General features: G+C 43.1%; 3 protein-coding genes across 3 annotated transcripts; 2 read left to right on the top strand and 1 right to left on the bottom strand.

The window, feature by feature from the left end:
• Positions 1-32: 32 nt before the first annotated feature.
• Positions 33-5,944, bottom strand: CIB3 (calcium and integrin binding family member 3). The gene is made up of 7 exons (XM_030466659.1): positions 5,890-5,944; positions 5,652-5,800; positions 4,729-4,763; positions 2,726-2,837; positions 2,198-2,345; positions 1,100-1,295; positions 33-613 (listed from the first exon to the last, which is right to left on the bottom strand). The coding sequence occupies exons 1-7, from the start codon at positions 5,942-5,944 to the stop codon at positions 592-594; spliced, it is 717 nt and encodes a 238-aa protein (XP_030322519.1). The 3' UTR covers positions 33-591.
• Positions 5,726-6,959, top strand: FAM32A (family with sequence similarity 32 member A). The gene is made up of 4 exons (XM_008500914.2): positions 5,726-6,019; positions 6,100-6,238; positions 6,376-6,429; positions 6,621-6,959. The coding sequence occupies exons 1-4, from the start codon at positions 5,943-5,945 to the stop codon at positions 6,687-6,689; spliced, it is 339 nt and encodes a 112-aa protein (XP_008499136.1). The 5' UTR covers positions 5,726-5,942; the 3' UTR covers positions 6,690-6,959.
• A 526-nt stretch (positions 6,960-7,485) lies between these two features.
• On the top strand, positions 7,486-16,609 carry AP1M1 (adaptor related protein complex 1 subunit mu 1). The gene is made up of 12 exons (XM_008500913.2): positions 7,486-7,603; positions 8,052-8,208; positions 8,551-8,618; positions 9,272-9,402; positions 9,545-9,692; positions 10,359-10,485; positions 10,974-11,116; positions 11,847-11,918; positions 12,179-12,337; positions 13,035-13,160; positions 13,313-13,388; positions 14,500-16,609. Exons 1-12 carry the CDS (start codon positions 7,562-7,564, stop codon positions 14,520-14,522), a joined length of 1,272 nt encoding a protein of 423 aa, XP_008499135.1. The 5' UTR covers positions 7,486-7,561; the 3' UTR covers positions 14,523-16,609.
• Positions 16,610-17,430: the final 821 nt, after the last annotated feature.

The raw sequence follows: 17,430 nt of genomic DNA, 5'->3' as shown, positions 1-17,430 counted from the left end.
AAAATAAAAAAAGGGGGACAGGAACCCAGAATAGAATCTTCTGTCCTTCAAACAATGCTACCACTGTGAATTCTGAAATTGAGAGCTCTTCTCTATGTTCTTCTCAGAATCTGTTCTGGGTTTCTGTGACACAAAGGGAGAATACTTCAGCAAACTGATTCACTGGACTGTCTGTTCAGACTGTTCAAGCTGAGCAGAGGGGGTAATTGCACAGTTTTGATTAACCATAATGGTTTTGAAACTATTTTCAAGGTTTTTTTACTGGGTAAGTAATTTTCTTAGGAATTTATTTAAGAGCTATAATGTCATAGAAGCTCCTTTGCTACCTGCTGGTGTCTAAACTTAAAAGTGATTTTATCTGACTGTCTAGGCTCTAGCTTGCAGGGGGGGAAATAGGCAATTTGTTAAATTACACAGAAATCCTGATGATGAGTTTCATGTTCCTTTTAAAGAGATAAACAAGAGGCAATGTTCTCTGAATGAGTCAGTTACCAGAAATTGTCCTTTTTGCTCCTCATGGATGATAATCTCAGGTGAAGTGAGAGTTGTTGAAGGTTCAAGCAGCACAGCAGCCTCCATCTTTCACTGTGTTCAGATTCGAATGTGAAAGGTGCTATTAAAAAGAGGAAGTAGTGATCACTTAGCTGTCACTCTGCAAAGGATTCACTACAATTAGTCCTAGGATTTGATTTTCTAATCTTAGTCCTAGGACTAATTATACAATAAGTTGGAAACTTTTATTTTGTGTAGCACTTGCAAAGAAATAGGAACATAAAGGTGGTGCCAAGATCTGAAGTGCTGCTTGGCATCAGAAAAGACATTTAGAGGGTGTTAGGCACTGAATAAGCTGACAGACCCAAGTGCTAATGCTAACTTTTCAATTTATTGGGACTTTTTGTCATGTAAAAAGTACAAAAAAGCAAGTCAAGAAGCCTCCAATTCTGTTTTCCAAGTCTTGGCAGTGGGCAACTCTCCTAGGAACTGTCAGGGAAGAGGAGTGATCTGTAATGGCTTGAGAGGAAATGTGAAACACAAAGTCCAGAGACTTCTGGTACAAACAAAGATCAATTCTGTGTTGGAAATGAAAAGTAAATATTACCTAAGGAAATCTGGAGCTCGTGTTATCATGTGCTGAAAGTCTTCCAAAGACAGCTTGCCATCATTGTCAGCATCAGCTTCATAGATCACCTTGTCACACACAAGGTTAACTTCTTCTGGGGTAAGTTCATTCCGGGTTAATTTGTTAACAGTTTTCTCTAGATCTGATTTGCATATGTAATCATCATTGTTAAAATCTGTCAAAGGGACCAAAATGAATTCAAAGTGACAAAAGTCAGCATTTTACATGGTTGACTGCCAAGACCTAATAGGGAGGGTTTGGTTCCCAGGCCATAATTCATTTGTATTAACAGAACTTCCAAATCAGAACTGAAGCCTTGCAGTTACCTCTATTTGCTTGTATAAAAATTCAGTAACAACATAGAAATTCTAAAATAATTTCTCTTTTTCTTGCATAAGGGTGATAGTTATAGTTAAATAAATCCTTTAAAATTAATTAATGTTAAATCTATTACAGTGTAATTAAATCATTCCAGCAAATCACTACTAAAGGCAAGAAATAAGTGGAAGGAAGAGAATGGGCTGCTCAGGTTTGGTGGGGATTCTTGGTGTCTTTGCTGAAGCACAAAGTTTAAATCACAACAAAATATTGGTCAGTTTGTTTAACTTATTGTTTGGCTTTTGCTGATCATGAAGAAAGGAACTGGAAGTGGTACTGTGAAAATAAATCTTTCAACTTCTCCTTGGAGAAAATTGCTCAAAGTCTGCTTCCCTCCCTCACTCTCCCCCACCCAAAAATCTACAGATTTATGGACAGCCAAGTCCCTTGTGCTGCTCTCTTCCAGGCTGCCCCTCAGACAGAAGGATTTCCTAAACGTTTATCAGCTCTTGAAAGCTGCAGATGATTTCAGGTTGTAAATTTTGCAGTAAATCTGAATCCTAAATAAGTAGGAGGAGAGACAAAAGGATAAAGAAGACCAGAAATTGCTGAGAGAAGAGGAATTTCAAATGCAATGACAAGAAGAGGCTGTATTACAGACATTCCCAACTAGAAATCACTATGGTGACAAAATTAGCATCTTGCTAATGAAGCTGCAGGATTTCCCCCAAGTTTACTTTTCACCCACGTCCCACTCACCATAAATTTTAAAAGCATAATAAGCTTTCAAGTCTCTGGGAGCCATTTCACTCAGGACTGAAAACATGTCCAGAAAATCATCTAAAGTCATGTTGCCATCTCCAGCCTCTGAGAAAACCTCTGCGATCCGCTGGCGGAATGGGTTGTCCTGGGAAACAGAAGAGGGGAGCAGGGGAAGTTCATCCCCACCAGCATTCATTTATCATCAGATAAAACACAATTAGAGCAAGATTATTTTTGTTGTAACCTCTTTTTTTTTTGGCAAGTATTCCCCTTTCTGCTATTATCACGTTGTATCAAAGGCAGGCACAGCTGCAGTCTTTAACCTTTGTGCAGTTGCAGGGTTGTTTTCAGGGAATGGCTCAGGAGAAGCTTCCAGAAAGAATTCTGAACTTCAACAGGCAAAATTTATTTCTATTTCATCCCCCTCTCCCTAGCAATTAGTACAGGATGAATAATTAACATACAAACAAACAAAAACGGGGGATTAAACTGAAATGGATTGGAGTTGGGTTCCCTCCTCTGTACCTTCAGCTCTGGCATGCTGCCAATGAGCTGGTAGGGAAGTGTCACCGCGGGTTTAGCTGTGTAGTCGAGCGGAACGAGCTGCGGGGCCAGGTCCCTGTATCTGTAAAACAGCCTGAAACAGAAAGAGAAACCTGGTTAGGGAACAAGGTATTTGGATCTCCCCCCCTGAGAACAATGTGTTTGCCTCTTCCATCTCAAGTCACACTTGGCATCTTTGGCCCAGCCACTAAATAACGTTTAATGCAGGTGGGAGCTGCTGGGAGAAGGGAAAAAAAACAAAAAAACCCAACAAAACAGAGTGAGAGTGGTGAAAAATACAAAGCCTTGGTGCTTCCAGAACAATGAGGTGAAAATGCCTGCAGAGGTCAGGCAGATGTTGTGTATCTGCAAAGAGATTTTGCCAAAGTTTCAGAGTGATTTCTGCTTTGCCAGCAATGGTTCTGGGGCCCACTCAGTTAGGATTTCATTTAATTAACATTTCATAGAATGGTTTGAGTTGGAAGAGACCTTAAAGCTCATCCAGTTCCAATCCCTCTGCATGGTCAGGGACATCTCCCACCAGCCCAGGGTGCTCCAAGCCCCATCCAACCTGACCTGAGACACTTCCAGGGATGGGGCAGCCTCCATTTCCTTGGGCAACCTGTGCCAGTGCCTCACAACCCTCAAATTAAAGAATTTCTTCCTCATGTCCAACCTAAATCTCCCCTCTTCAAGTTTGGTGTTCCCATGTTCACAACAGCAAGGCACAAGACTTTCAACCTGAAGGTCCCCTCATCAGTTTCCCAACACACAAAAACTTGTTGCAAGGTGAAAAGGATCTGTTTTCCACATCCACAATGACTGCAACAAAAAATAATGGGCTTCAACTGGAGCATGAAAGAGTCAGATTAAATGCTGGAATAAAACCTGACTGCCTAAGGCATTGGTTGGAAGAGAGAGATCCAGGACCTACTCCACCAGGTTTTTATCCACCCTAAGCATCTTTCTGTTTTTTCCTTAGAACTCAGGTTGAAGAGACAGAACATGTACACAATTACTGGAATGTATCCACCACTTTCTCAGCATGCTGTTTCCTTCAGTTCTTGTGCTAGACCAAGGATCCCACTTGCAGCTGTTACCAACACAACAATAGGGCAGAATTTTAAAAAGGATCCTTATCAATAATAAATGTCTTCTTCATGACACAGTTATGGTTCTATTTACTGCATGGAAAGGCAGACAAATTTAGTTTTCAGTTACTGCAGAACCACTCATATTTGATCCTGTATAGAACTCATACACAGGTAAGTTTTGAGACATACTCTGTACAAAATTCTCATTTGTGCTCTGCCCTTCAGAGAAACCAACCAGAAAAATGAGTGATGACAACTTGAGAGATGCAGCAACTGAACACTTCCCTTTCTGCTACTACACCCACCAGTTAGGAAAGGCAAATGCAACGTAAGTATTATGTATATTACTACCTGGGTAAGTATTTTTTACAAGAGGAGAACAAGTTGAGGTTTCCAAGTAAGGCTCTCAGCCCTTCAACAGAACCTGTCTTTATCAGATTAAATGGGATGATTACTGAGGCACACAAAGGCTTTGGGAAAAATGCACTTTAGAGTATCAGGGTAATTGTGAAGACATGAAAACAAGTGAATAAAATTTGACACACACATCCAGGTTTTAATCAACCAGGCAAAGCTTTCCGAAGAGTAAGTGTATTTAAAGCATTTGTCATAAAGTAAGGTGAGGGGAACATGGATATTGCTGGCAAAGCGTGCATTAAAATATAACTTACTACTTCTGATATACAGCCTGGTACCTTAGCATAAAATTCAATTCTGGCTCAGTTTAGGTTTTCTACATAAAAAAGCAACGGAATTGTTCAGCGTGCCCAAGGCTTTCACTTTAAATTTGTGTAAAAACATTTTAAAATTCTTCTAAAGCACCTCACCCTCTGTGTAACCTGTTTCTATACCAATCTCTATCCTTTACCCACAAAATGCATAAAGACTCACCTCAGAATTTCTTTCCTCGTAAAGAAAGTACAATCCTACAAAATAAGAAAATACATAACATGTAATGACAACTTTCAGCATGCATTGACCCAAACTTTTTCTGTACAGAGACTTAAGTTTTATTGTGATGTATGTTCTCTCCAGCCAGTTACTTAGTTTGTTTTCTACCTGATATGCATCCAGTTGCTCTGGAGTGAAAACAGTTTGCTTGTTGCCCATTTCTAGCTCTGAATGCTGATTCTTGTCCCATCATCCTTTCCTCTAGGGCACTTTTATAGGCAGCCTGGATATTCCGTTATTAAAAGCTGCAACAATGAGGTTCAGGTATAGCAGAGGATCAAGTAACCAGCTCCCCTATTCCACAGGCTGCAAAGGATCATAATAGGAGCATTTCATCAAATCCTCAGTCTGGCTATTTAAGGCTCTTATCCAGCATCACTCACCTGTCTCCTCTGAGCACAACAAAGACTCATATTACAGTATTTAGCCCAACAACTAACAGCTTCTTGTTTGTGTCTCTGGGGGGCAGGTAAACTCCAGGGGCTGAGCTTTCTCATTCCTTCAGCTGTGGTAAATTACCTCAACAGTGTTAGCAGTGTCTTTCCCCTTCAGGATTTAACACCATATGCTAGGAATCACTAGCAGTGATGGTAAACCCTCATCTTTCTCACTTTTCCCTGTAATACACGTTGTGTATTAGTGCTGATATACTGGAGGTAATCTAGAAATTCTGCTCACTTCCACTAGTGAAGTTATTAGCATGATCCCTATACACTGATACATATATGGCCTTTACACTGGAAGTATGTGTGAATAACAGCTTATATATGTGAACAGAAATGTGTCTGTATGAAACATGAAAAAGAAGGGGAGGAGGAACTGACTGCACAACTCCAGCATGTGCCTGGCTCCCATTTACCCACCACAAACACGCTGTAAAACCTCCTTATTTCCTGGCCGTTCCAACCCCGCGGCGGGGCGAGCCTTTCAGCCCTGTGGAAAAGCCTCTTCCCCCTCAGCGAAGAACACCACCCCGCTCCTCGGGGAGCCTTCAGACAACGCGAAATTATTCAGGATCGCTCTGTCCGGGGAGAACCGGGGGTGTTTATTTTCGCTGCCGCAGCCCCCACTCCCGCACCCTTCCCCTCAGCTTTGCGGGACCCGCTCGGCGCTTCCCTCCCTTGAGGGAGAACGCGGGGCGGAGCCCGCGCAACATGGCGGACTACGAGGCGGTGCAGCGCGGGCCGCTGCGGCTGAAGGGCAGCGGAGGGGCCCTGGGGGCCGGCAAGCGGTGAGGAAAAGTGGGGATTTGGAGGAGGAAAAGGAGGGAAGGGAGTCAGGGTTGGGTGTTTGAAGGCTTCTGGCCCGCAGGAAGAAGAAGAAGGCGAAGGAGAAGGCGCAGATCGTGGAGCAGATCGTGAGCAGCAAGAAGCAGGAGGAGGAGAAGAAGCGAGGGTTGGATAAGAGGACCCCGGCGCAGGTGGCTTATGAGAAGATGCAGGAGAAGCGGGTAGGGTGGCCCTGGCATGGCCAGACCCCGGCTGGGGGCTTGGGGAAGGGTTAAAAACCCTCTGGGATCCCTCAGGTGTGGCCCTTGAGGGGCTGCGAGGGTTTGGAAGTAACCGGGCTGGCTTGTGTCTTCCTCAGCAAATGGAGAGGATCCTGAAGAAAGCGTCCAAGACCCATAAGCAGAGAGTGGAGGTGAGAGAAATGATCCCGCTTTTCTCGGGCATCAGAGTGGATTTATCAGCAGGATAAGGGCAAGGCTGGAGGGTTGTCAGGCTGGAGGAACTGTTCTGTGTTTGTGAAGCCCTGAGCGGGGAAGCAGAGGGTCTGGTGGTTGGTGTCAGCACCGAATATTAAAAGTTTTCTTTCTCTTTTCTCTCCCCTAGGACTTCAACAGGCACTTGGATACTCTGACAGAGCATTACGACATTCCTAAAGTCAGCTGGACAAAGTGAAGGGACTGCTTTCCAAAGCTTTGGATCCGGTGTTGTGTTTTGTTTGTACTGAGCAGGGTTGCCATGTGAATCCCTGCATTCCCCATGCTGATTATTTAATATATCTTCCGAAAGTGTATGGCTTTGCCCTGTCTTATGTCATGGTTTGGTTTTCCAAGCCCAAATACTCCACAAAGCCTCTTCTTGGCTCATGAACTCTGACTTATGTAGATGCAGAGGGCTGGGGTTTTTTTTAGTGCTTAAAGCACAATTAAAGCCAAAATCAATCGCTGGAAAATGCTCCTTTATTTGTTTCATACTAATAATTCTCTTTTTTGGAAGTGGAGAGTCTTGAAAGCCTCACAATAACCCGATGGAACTCTGTAAGTTCTTTCTACCCCGAGTTCTTTCAGAGGTGGGGGAGCCGCTGTAACTTGTACCTTTGATGTAAATTCTTATTAAAACGTTGCATTCTCTTTGGTGCCACCATAACTCTATAATGGGGGACAGTTCACTGATGAAACATCCTGCGTGGGGAGTTCCTGCAGCTCCCTGCCTGCCCTCACAGCTCCGTGGAGAGGTCGGGAGTGACGTTTAAAATCCTACAGTGCCTCTTACACCCAAACACTGTCCCATTGCTCGGGGGCTGCTCTCCCCCTGTCCGTTTTTGGGGCTGTGTTCGGTATTTCCCGGTGTGTGTGGGGTGGGAACACGCATTCCCCGGGACTATTTAACCGCTTGTCCGTATCCTGCCGCCGCGGCGCAGCGTTGCGCGTATCCTTCCTCCCAGCGGCCGGGACTCGTTTCCCGGTTTCCCGCGGAAGTACCGGGGCGGGAAGCGGAAGCGGCGGTGCGGGACACGGCGGGGCCGGGCGGCAGCCGGCGGAGCGGCGATGTCGGCCAGCGCCGTCTATGTGCTGGATCTGAAGGGGAAGGTGAGGCCCGGGCTGCGGTGTGGGCTCTGCGGAGCGACCTTCCTCTCCGCGGGTTCCGGTCCGGTTCTCTGCGGGAGCCGCTTTCCCTCTCCCGGTGTGCAGGGAGGAGGCTGCAGGCAGGGGAGGTGCAGCAGGGCCTGGGGCATCCCCCTGGGTCACTCATCTCGGCCGTTTTTTGGAGATGGTTTGTCTGGGGTGGGTGTTTTCCCATCTTTCCCATCGTTGTTGTGCAGCGGGAGGAGAAGGAAATAATTCTGGGAAAGGTCAGGACGGGGCTTTGGGGTTAAACACTGATGGAGTTGTGGGGTGTACTGAGGCCGTCCTGGAGCTTGGTGGCTTTTAAAAGGTTCCAGAAAGAAGCCTCCTAAATATCCTGTGCCTTGGTCTCGCGTGGAAACGTTGTGTTTTGTAAGAGAAACAAACGAGGGGTTTGTTGCTTTCCTTCCAGGTTCTGATCTGCCGGAATTACCGTGGAGATGTGGACATGTCCGAGGTGGAGCATTTTATGCCAATCCTCATGGAAAAGGAAGAAGAGGGAACCCTTTCTCCTATCCTGGCACACGGAGGAGTTCGTTTCATGTGGATTAAACACAACAATTTGTATCGTATCCTTTCCCCTGCACAGCTCCAGTGCCAAGTCCTGCTCTGCTCTTTTTGGTGTTTGTGTCTAAAAAAAAAATCAGGAAAATGGGTGAAGGGACCCCTGGAGACTGTTAAATAAAGAGATTTTCTGCTTTATGCAGTGTAACATGCACCAGCACCACAAGAAACTATTTCTGTTAAATTCAGGCAATAATTGACAAGAGTAAATGTTTATATCTCGTTACTGTTGATTAATTAGCTCATAGGGGGTTTTTTGGCCAACTTGTTGCCTGAAGGCTTTAATGAATGCACTTGGTAAACACTTTTCTTTGTTTGGATGAATCTTCCTCAACATCCTTTACCAGTTGTTGCAACTTCTAAGAAAAATGCTTGTGTGTCACTGGTGTTTTCATTTTTGTATAAAGTAGTTCAGGTGAGTACAACATCCCAGAAGTAATTCCTGTGTTCTTTTCACTTCAGCCTAAGCTGGGTTTCAACAGAAGTGCAGAGAGCTTTTGCATCTTTAAAGATTTCTGTGGTTTCTGAGAGCTTTTTTACTCTGTGTTTGGGTATTGTTCAGAACTAATTAGTGTCCTAATCACTAATAATGGCATTAATGTTTTGTAGCTGAGTAGGCAAAGGATGTGGCACAAAGCTGTGAGTAGTTGCACAAGCCCTGAGAGCACAGAGGAGGGCTGTGAACTTGCTGCATGAGGAGTGGTTTATCACTCAGCTTCTGTGTTTGGTTCATCTCTACCTGGCATGAAAACTCTTTCCTCCAGAATAAATATTTTTCATACTAGACAAGAGTTGCTTCTAGGATTCTCTGGCTCTCTCTCTTTTTAATTTGAGGTGGGCTTCCTGAGCCTCATCTTCTGACCAGAATGCTGTTTGTGAATTATGAGGTTTGGTTTGGGGTTTTTCTTTTAAAAAGTTGCCATTTCAGATGCAAGAATATATTCTGAATATATAATATTCAAAATATGGATATATAATATTCAGAATACATTCTGAATATATATAAGTGTATTCTGAATGTGTTCCACTCTAATCCTTCTTCCCCTCCCTCCTGTCATTGTGTTTCAGGTTTTCTCTGAATATTTCAAGGAGCTGGAAGAAGAGAGCATTAGGGATAATTTTGTTATTATTTATGAGTTGTTAGATGAGCTTATGGATTTTGGCTACCCCCAAACCACTGACAGTAAAATTTTACAAGAGTAAGTATCAGTCTGCACCACTGAGTCACAAACTCTTTGGGAAGTTTTGAGAATTATCCTGGATGCAAGCAAATCATTTGGCTTGGTCTAGTTAGCAAATAAAAATATATTTTTTTGTTTTTTTTTTGTCCTGCCTGTACAGGTACATCACTCAGGAAGGTCACAAACTTGAAACTGGAGCTCCCCGTCCTCCTGCCACTGTTACCAATGCTGTTTCCTGGAGATCAGAAGGGATAAAATACAGGAAAAATGAAGTGTTCCTGGATGTTATAGAGTCTGTTAACCTTCTGGTGGGTACCTTTTACCTTCACTTGTCATGAGGGTTGTAGCAGAAAGTATTGAAAATGGGTTAATTGGCTGAAAACCTGCAAGGGTGCAAGAGAAAGCCTCCCTGTGGCTCTTGTCGTGCAGACAGCAGACAAACAATCCTTCCTTTGGGTGTGCTGCTGTGTCCTCCCCTCATCACCTCCCTGCTCTGATCCTCTCTGGAGAAAAGGAGGCTTTGGGGTCACCTTTGAGCAACCTTCCCACATCTGAAGGGTTTTGACCCGGGGGTGCAGTGAGGGGACAAAGGTTTCAAGCTGGAGGAGGGGAGATGGAGGTTGGACGTGAGGAAGAAATTCTTTAATTGGGGGGTGCTGAGCCCCTGGCCCAGGTTGCCCAGAGAAGCTGTGATTGCCCCATCCCTGGCAGTGTCTCAGGTCAGGTTGGATGGGGCTTGGAGCACCCTGGGCTGGTGGGAGGTGTCCCTGCAGCAGGAGTTGGGACTGGAGGAGCTTCAGGGTCCCTTCCAACCCAACCCGTTCCACGATCGTACGGATTTCTCTCCGGAAAAACTCCTGGCTTCATTTCTCAGGAGAAAGCCACCCAAGCAAATGGGGATGTGGGGTTGGGACTCTTGTTGGCTGTCTCAGTATCATATCAGAGCAATCTTTTTTCCCTTTCCTTTTGTTCAGGTCAGTGCCAATGGGAATGTCCTGCGGAGCGAGATCGTTGGGTCCATCAAGATGCGCGTGTTCCTCTCGGGAATGCCCGAGCTGCGCCTGGGCTTGAATGACAAAGTCCTCTTTGACAACACAGGCCGTGAGTGTTTCACTTCACAACCCTGGAAGATCTTATCTGAAGTCTTAGGTTTTAGGCTGCTTGAGAGGGATTTGTTCTGAGATGACAGAAGTTGTTTCTTTATCCACGTGGAAAACCATGTTGGATCTTGTGAGGAGAGAGAGAGTCGGAACACTGTGGTCATCCATGGCAGCCATCTGGGGTTCCTCATCTCTTTCTTCATTTTGAGTCCTAAAATCCTCCAGCAAAAATTGAAGCAAATGTTTATGTCTCATTAGGCCAGAGAGACTTGGCCAGTTGATTAATTAGCTGGTAGGGGTTTTTTTTTGCCAACTCTTAATTGCCTAAAGGCTTTTAAAAACGCACGTGGTGCGTGAAAAAACAGCGAGCTAAAGAAAGCAGTGACTGAACAGCAGGAAAGTCAGCAGACAGCTGTGCTGCAGTGTGATGGCTGTGAGGAGGCTTCAGGCATCACTTGTGCAGCACCTTGACACCTGCATTTCCTGCAGGTGGCAAAAGCAAATCCGTGGAACTGGAAGATGTGAAGTTCCATCAGTGCGTTCGGCTCTCTCGCTTCGAGAACGACAGAACCATTTCCTTCATTCCTCCTGATGGAGAGTTTGAGCTCATGTCCTATCGTCTGAACACCCACGTAAGTCTGGATCTTTGCCTTTTTTTTTTTTCCACATGAAAATGTTTTGGATTGCTGGTGGCTTTCTCTTTGGTTTACTCTTTTCTTACAGCACAGGCTGCGTGGTAGTTTTCAAGTCAGCCTTTGGTAGCAGAGCTTTGTGCTTGCTCCTTTTGGTGAAGTGAGAATGAGTTTGGAAGTAACTTGGCAAGAATTGAACCATTTCTGAAATGCCCTTTTTCTTTTTATGCTGACTACATGAGGAAATGTCAGTGTAGCAATTCATTGTGCTTGACAACAATATTTGACATTTTTTTAGAGTGTGCTAAGCACAGTGAGAAGTTTTCCTTTGAGAAGAGGAAAAAGCCAATATAAAGGACTCCCCTAACAGGCAGCTAGGACAGGAGACAACAAATGGAAAGCTTAGTGTTAGATTTTTTTATTTTAAGGGCAATTTGAATTAGTCATTTTTAAGGCTTCTCATATTTCAGTGTGTTCAACTATCAGATATTTTGATGCAACTTTGTTATTAGGGATTAATCCAAGATTGACATTTTTAAGCCTGTAATTCTCTCAGTGCTTGTTTTGGTGTCTGTGCTTGCTCTTTTCTACCTTTATTTCACAATTTGTTTGTCATTTCAAACCCCATTTCTGTTCTCTGAGGGCTTCAGAGTAGCTTTGTGGGGAAGCTGACAGTGTCAAAGTAAAACCCACAGCTGTGAAGTGGTTTGGTTTTTTTTTCCCCCATTAGGTAAAACCACTGATCTGGATTGAGTCTGTGATTGAAAAACATTCCCACAGCCGTATTGAGTACATGATCAAGGTCAGAAGTTCTAAATAGTCTAATTTTTATTTTCTCTTTCATTTGTTTTCCAAGCTTCTGCAGTAAAATGTGCATTTTTTGTACCAGTATTAATATTTCTGGGGCACTTAGAGCTTTTTGAAAGCTTCAATTGTAAGTTCTAGTGTGTCTTGCAGCTCTGGTTCTGAGGGTGGAGGGGAATTTGGGTCTCTCTGCGCTCACTGACATACTGAAAATACTTAGAGGCTGCTTCTCTGATTTATTTTTGATTTCTTCTGTAGGCAAAAAGTCAATTTAAGCGTCGCTCAACTGCCAACAATGTGGAGATTCACATTCCAGTTCCAAATGATGCAGACTCACCAAAGTTTAAAACCACTGTTGGAAGTGTCAAATGGGTTCCAGAGAACAGTGAAATTGTCTGGTCCATTAAATCTTTTCCAGTAAGTGTTATTTTTCATCTTCTCACCTAACAGTGTAGTAATTACTTCACATTAATATCTTATGAGTGTTCAGACTCTGCCTAAAGCAAATTCTAGTAGTATCAGACAAGCAGCACTGGCCTCTTTTTCTTTGGATGAAGGCTTGGAGCTTGCTAATAGATATTTAAGATACTGCTTATATTTTTTTTTTGCAGAGAATTCTGCAGAACTGGGTTAGAGAGCAGATTTTTGACCCATGTCTGTGGATGGTGTAATCCCTTGGCTTGGATTTAGCAGCAGCTGGTTTGTGCTTCTTGGGTGGTTCCATGAGCATGAGCTCTTCCATGAGGTCTTCCAAATGCTGATGGTGCAGGAGTACAGCTGTCTGTCACCAGTTCATCAGAGTGGTCAGCAGCACCACATAAACTAATTTTTTTTTTTTCTCCCTCTGAGTATGAGGCTGGAAGAAAATGAATTATGCCTCAGCCTGGTCCTAATTTGATCTGCATCTTAAAAAAAAAATTAAAATCAAAACACGTGCTCAGATTTAAACTCCAGAGGAGAGCTGGAATGAATATTTCAGACTCTAGAGGAGAGCTGGAATGAATAGTGGAGTTCAGCAGTTTGACTTGGAGTAAATCACTTGTATTGTTGGCAGCTTTTTATCTTTTGTTTCAAGAAAAAAAACCCAAACAAAACATCTCTCCCTTTTGGTTAGGGTGGTAAAGAATACCTGATGAGAGCTCACTTTGGACTTCCAAGTGTTGAAGCTGAAGATAAAGAAGGCAAACCTCCCATTAGTGTCAAGTTTGAGATTCCATATTTTACCACTTCAGGAATCCAGGTGAGTAATTGCAAAAAGAAACAATACAAATAAAAGTTAACATGCTGGGCTTTGAACACACAACTTTTTCTCATCTCCTTGATGATTCCTGTTCAGTGTTACCCATGAAACATATTTTTTAGCAACATTTTTTGAACAACCTTTCTTTCCAGGTTCGTTACTTAAAGATCATTGAGAAGAGTGGTTACCAGGCACTCCCGTGGGTCCGGTACATCACCCAGAATGGAGGTGAATAAACTTTTAATTTCATCTCCAACTTATAGAATCATAGAATTGGCTGGGTTGGAAGGGACCTCAGAGATCATCAAGTCCAACCCTTGATCCACTCCCACTGCAGTTCCCAGCCCATGGCACTCAGTGCCACATCCAGGCTCTTTGGAAAGATCTCCAGACACGGAGAATCCACTATTTCCCTGGGCAGCCCATTCCAATGCCTGATCACCCTCTCCAGAAAGAAATTCTTTCTCATCTCCAACCTAAACCTCCCCTGGCACAACTTGAGACCCTGCCCTCTTGTCTTGCTGAGAGTTGCCTGGGAAAAGAGCCCAACCCCCCCCTGGCTCCAACCTCCTTTCAGGGAGTTGGAGAGAGTGATGAGGTCTCCCCTGAGCCTCCTCTTCTCCAGCCTCAACACCCCCAGCTCCCTCAGCCTCTCCTCACAGGGTCTGTGCTCGAGTCCCTTCACCAGCCCAGTTGCCTCCTTTGGACCTGCTCCAGCACCTCAATCTCCTTGAGCTGAAGGGCCCAGAACTGGACACAGGACTCAAGCTGTGGCCTCCCCAGGGCTGAGCACAGGGGCAGAATCCCTTCCTTGCCTGGTTTCATTCTCAGGCATACCCCTACAGAATGAAACACCCAAACCCAGCTTGTTTGTGCTCTTCAGTATTTCACCACGTGCTTTAGATCCAGGGTAGTGCTCTGCTGCTTCTTCCAGTCATCTTTTTTTGGTGTCTTAATGAAAGACCCACTTGGGGGACTTCAGTAATGCTGAAATGTTAAATTGAAAAATGCAGTGGGATTTTTGGGATGTAAATTTACAAATAGATGGCTCACATATCAACCTGCCAGGTCTAAGATGTATAAGACACTGCTCAAAGATACTAGATTGTTAGCAAATAAAAGGGAAGGTTTTTTTTTAGTATTTCCCTCTTGTTGTTTTAAATCTAACTTTTTATGGCATGGAAGTGTGACTTCCTGCAGTTGGAGCTCATTGTCAGAACCATTCCAAGCAAAGATCTGGTTTCTATCCCTTCATCCCAGTTTGCTGCTCTTCTTTACTGCTTCTAGTGAAACAATTTACTAAAACTTTGCTTTGATTGGTTGTTTTTTCCCCTTCCAGACTACCAGCTTCGAACACAGTAAAACACCTCCCAAGCACCACAGACAACAAAACTTCAGGCCTGGAATTTTTTTTTTTGCAGAAGCTTCTGTGGTACCAAGAGCCATGAATGTCATTGCCAAGGGTCTTGTTCCCACAATCTTGGATTGGCAGGAGAAGGAGTGGAAAATTTGCTGTTTTCAATAATGTGTTTGAGCATTTGAACCATTAGTATTGATTGTGTGATTATTTATTTCATCCTTAGAACATGCTGATCTTGCTGCTAAAGGCTAATTAAGTTAGAAGTAGCAGTTACCTTGAGGAGCCAGGAATACAGAATGAACCTTGAGAATGTTCTTGTCAATGCCTTGTCCCTTATGTTTGCAAAGTCTCTGATTCTTATTATTCATATTTTAGGATCTCTGAAGACATTGGCAGCACTATGCTACAAATTAGGGAGATGATTGTGCAATTCAATGACTGCTGAACACTTAGTTGTATTTAGCCCAAAGTATTTATTTTTTTTTTTCTGGGCATATGGGTGCCTTAACTCATTCAAAGCTCTGTTAACTTATAAAAAGAATTACAGAACATGAATTGAAGCCATTTCAAGTCCAAAAATACAATTTGTTCTTTTTTACCTGGTTTGAAAGCATTTGATGAACAACAAGTGAAGGGTTAGGAAACAAAAAGATGGTTTTTTTAAAGACAAAGTTAACTGAGAACAAGAGAAGAGAGAGGAAAATGTCTCTGGGAAGATCTCTGGAGCGTGGGGATGGTTCAGCTGAGTTCAGACTGAAGAGTTTCAACCCTGGGGCATGGACACCCTATGCCAGTGGACAGGTATTGGCTTTTTTTAAAAATTTCTAAGCACAAAACAAGTTCAGAAATGTAATAAAGAGGCATAATGCCTTAGATGAATTAAAAAAAAAAAAAGACCAAAACCATTTTGGAGGTGATAAAGTTTTGTAGGAAGATTGGTTTGTTTGTTTTTTTTTTATTTCCCAGGTAACAGTAATATACTCCAGCCTCTTCCTGGAAAGGCTGATACAAAAATACAGTTGCCATCTTTCTTCCAGCTTGCCTTTGTGTTACTTTAGGGCAAATATTTCCCTTTTTTTGCTATAGTTCTCTAGAATTGTAGAAGTTTATTTGCCCTAAGGGGAATGCTTTTTTTTTTCCTCAGCCTGTTTCAGTTGTAAACAGCTACTCTTAGAGCTTCCTGGCAGAATGGATAACAGTTCAGAATGTTATACTTGAAGGTATTTTTTTTTACATGCCATTTAATTTTTTTTTTGAGAAGCTAAGGTTGGCATGGGTGTACATAGTTCTTTTGATTTTTGTCATTTTTTTTCTTTTTTTTTTTTTCAGGAATACTTTGACGGTTATCAGTATTTTCTTTAAACAATTTTTACACTGTTTTGGGTTGAGTTTGGTGCTCCTGAAGGATGCTGTACTTAAAAACCATCAAAACCTAAACCTGCATCTGCAGTCATGATGCAGTATTCTGCCTGCAAGGTTCTCCACACCCCCCTCTTGTCAAGTCCTTGTCTCTTCCCCCAAGACTGAGGAGATTTCAGTCTTTGGCCCCACCAAATCTTTGTGGTCTAGATCTGTGTGTACAGGATAAACTGGTAGCAAAAAATCACCCAAATTCCCCTGAGCTGCAGCCTCAGGAAGGGAGGACTGAGAGGGGAAGGTCTCTGGGCAATAACCCGAGATCTGGTTCAGCAGCAAGAGGTGTGGACAGGTAAATTCTGGAGTAAGGTTACTGCTTGTCACCCAACAAGCTGGATGTTGAAAGAAATTAAAAACCATCTTGTTCAAGAGCTTGGTTCCACTACTCATCTTCATTTGAACAATTAAGCTTATGACTGGACTAAACATTTTTATATTAAAACTGTAACTGGTTGATAAAACCACTTTGGGATGACTCTGTTCCTCAATCTCTTTGCTTTAATTATTTGCCTGTAAAATGTGTCTCTTCATACTTGGTTTCCTTGTTTTGGGTTGTGTGGACCAGAACACTGTTTTTCTCATATTTTGTCACAACTTGACTCTGTTTGGATGATGGGGCATCAGCTGTGCTTGTCCAGGAAGTAATAAAGGGCCAAAAGTCCTCTTGGAATCAGTTGCAGCTCACTTGGTCTTTGTTCAATTGGATCTCCAACAGGTTGTGGAGTTGGAGAGGACCCTCAGTCCTCTGCTACAAGGCCTGGAGATGCCAAATGACTCCATAAAGGCTGAAAAAAGGATTCCTATTCTTCATTTGCTTGCCAGCTACTGACAAAATCTTGGCTTTTTTGTTCTCAGCACAACTTGTCCAGGCCTCATACAATTTGTAAGGACTTTTTTTTTTTTTTTACAGAAAGCAAAAAAACCCAAAACAAACCCAACTTTTACCTCAGCCAAGTGTGGTTCTCCTGCTCTACCCTTTCCACAAAGTTCTGGCTCAGATAATTCTGCAGCAGGAAATAATTTCCCTCCCCAGGCTGCAGAGCTGTAACCTCAGCTCATTCATTAATTGCTGTGGGATTAGATAGCTGTCCCACTTCCCCATGCCAGTGAGTAGGTGGATTTACGTCCTGTAGTAGTGTGGATGTGTAGCTGCTCTCTTGGCTTGCTCAGAATGAAAGATTACAACAATTAAAGCTGGTGGAGTTGGATATTTTTTTTTCCTCCTTCCATGTGCGGTTCTACCAGCAGGTGGCATTCTGGGCATGCTGAAAGCTTCTAGTGATGGATAGAAAGTGCACACAAACACTACAGAATTAGGCATTTTGATTTGAAAGGTATTATTTTAGTTCCTCCAAGTTTGATTAAAAAAAAAACAAACCAACTACATAAATATATATTTATTTTGTGGAATTTTTTTTTGAGGTTTATACAGGTTGATTTCTGAAATCTGGTGACTTGCTCCTCGATTTAGTTGGAGAGTTTTCTCTTATTATT

Source organism: Calypte anna, chromosome 28, assembly GCF_003957555.1.
Source record: "Calypte anna isolate BGI_N300 chromosome 28, bCalAnn1_v1.p, whole genome shotgun sequence".
NCBI lineage: Eukaryota > Metazoa > Chordata > Aves > Apodiformes > Trochilidae > Calypte > Calypte anna.
The sequence above is the reverse complement of the archived record's forward strand: the minus strand, read 5'-3'. Positions and strand labels throughout refer to the sequence as shown.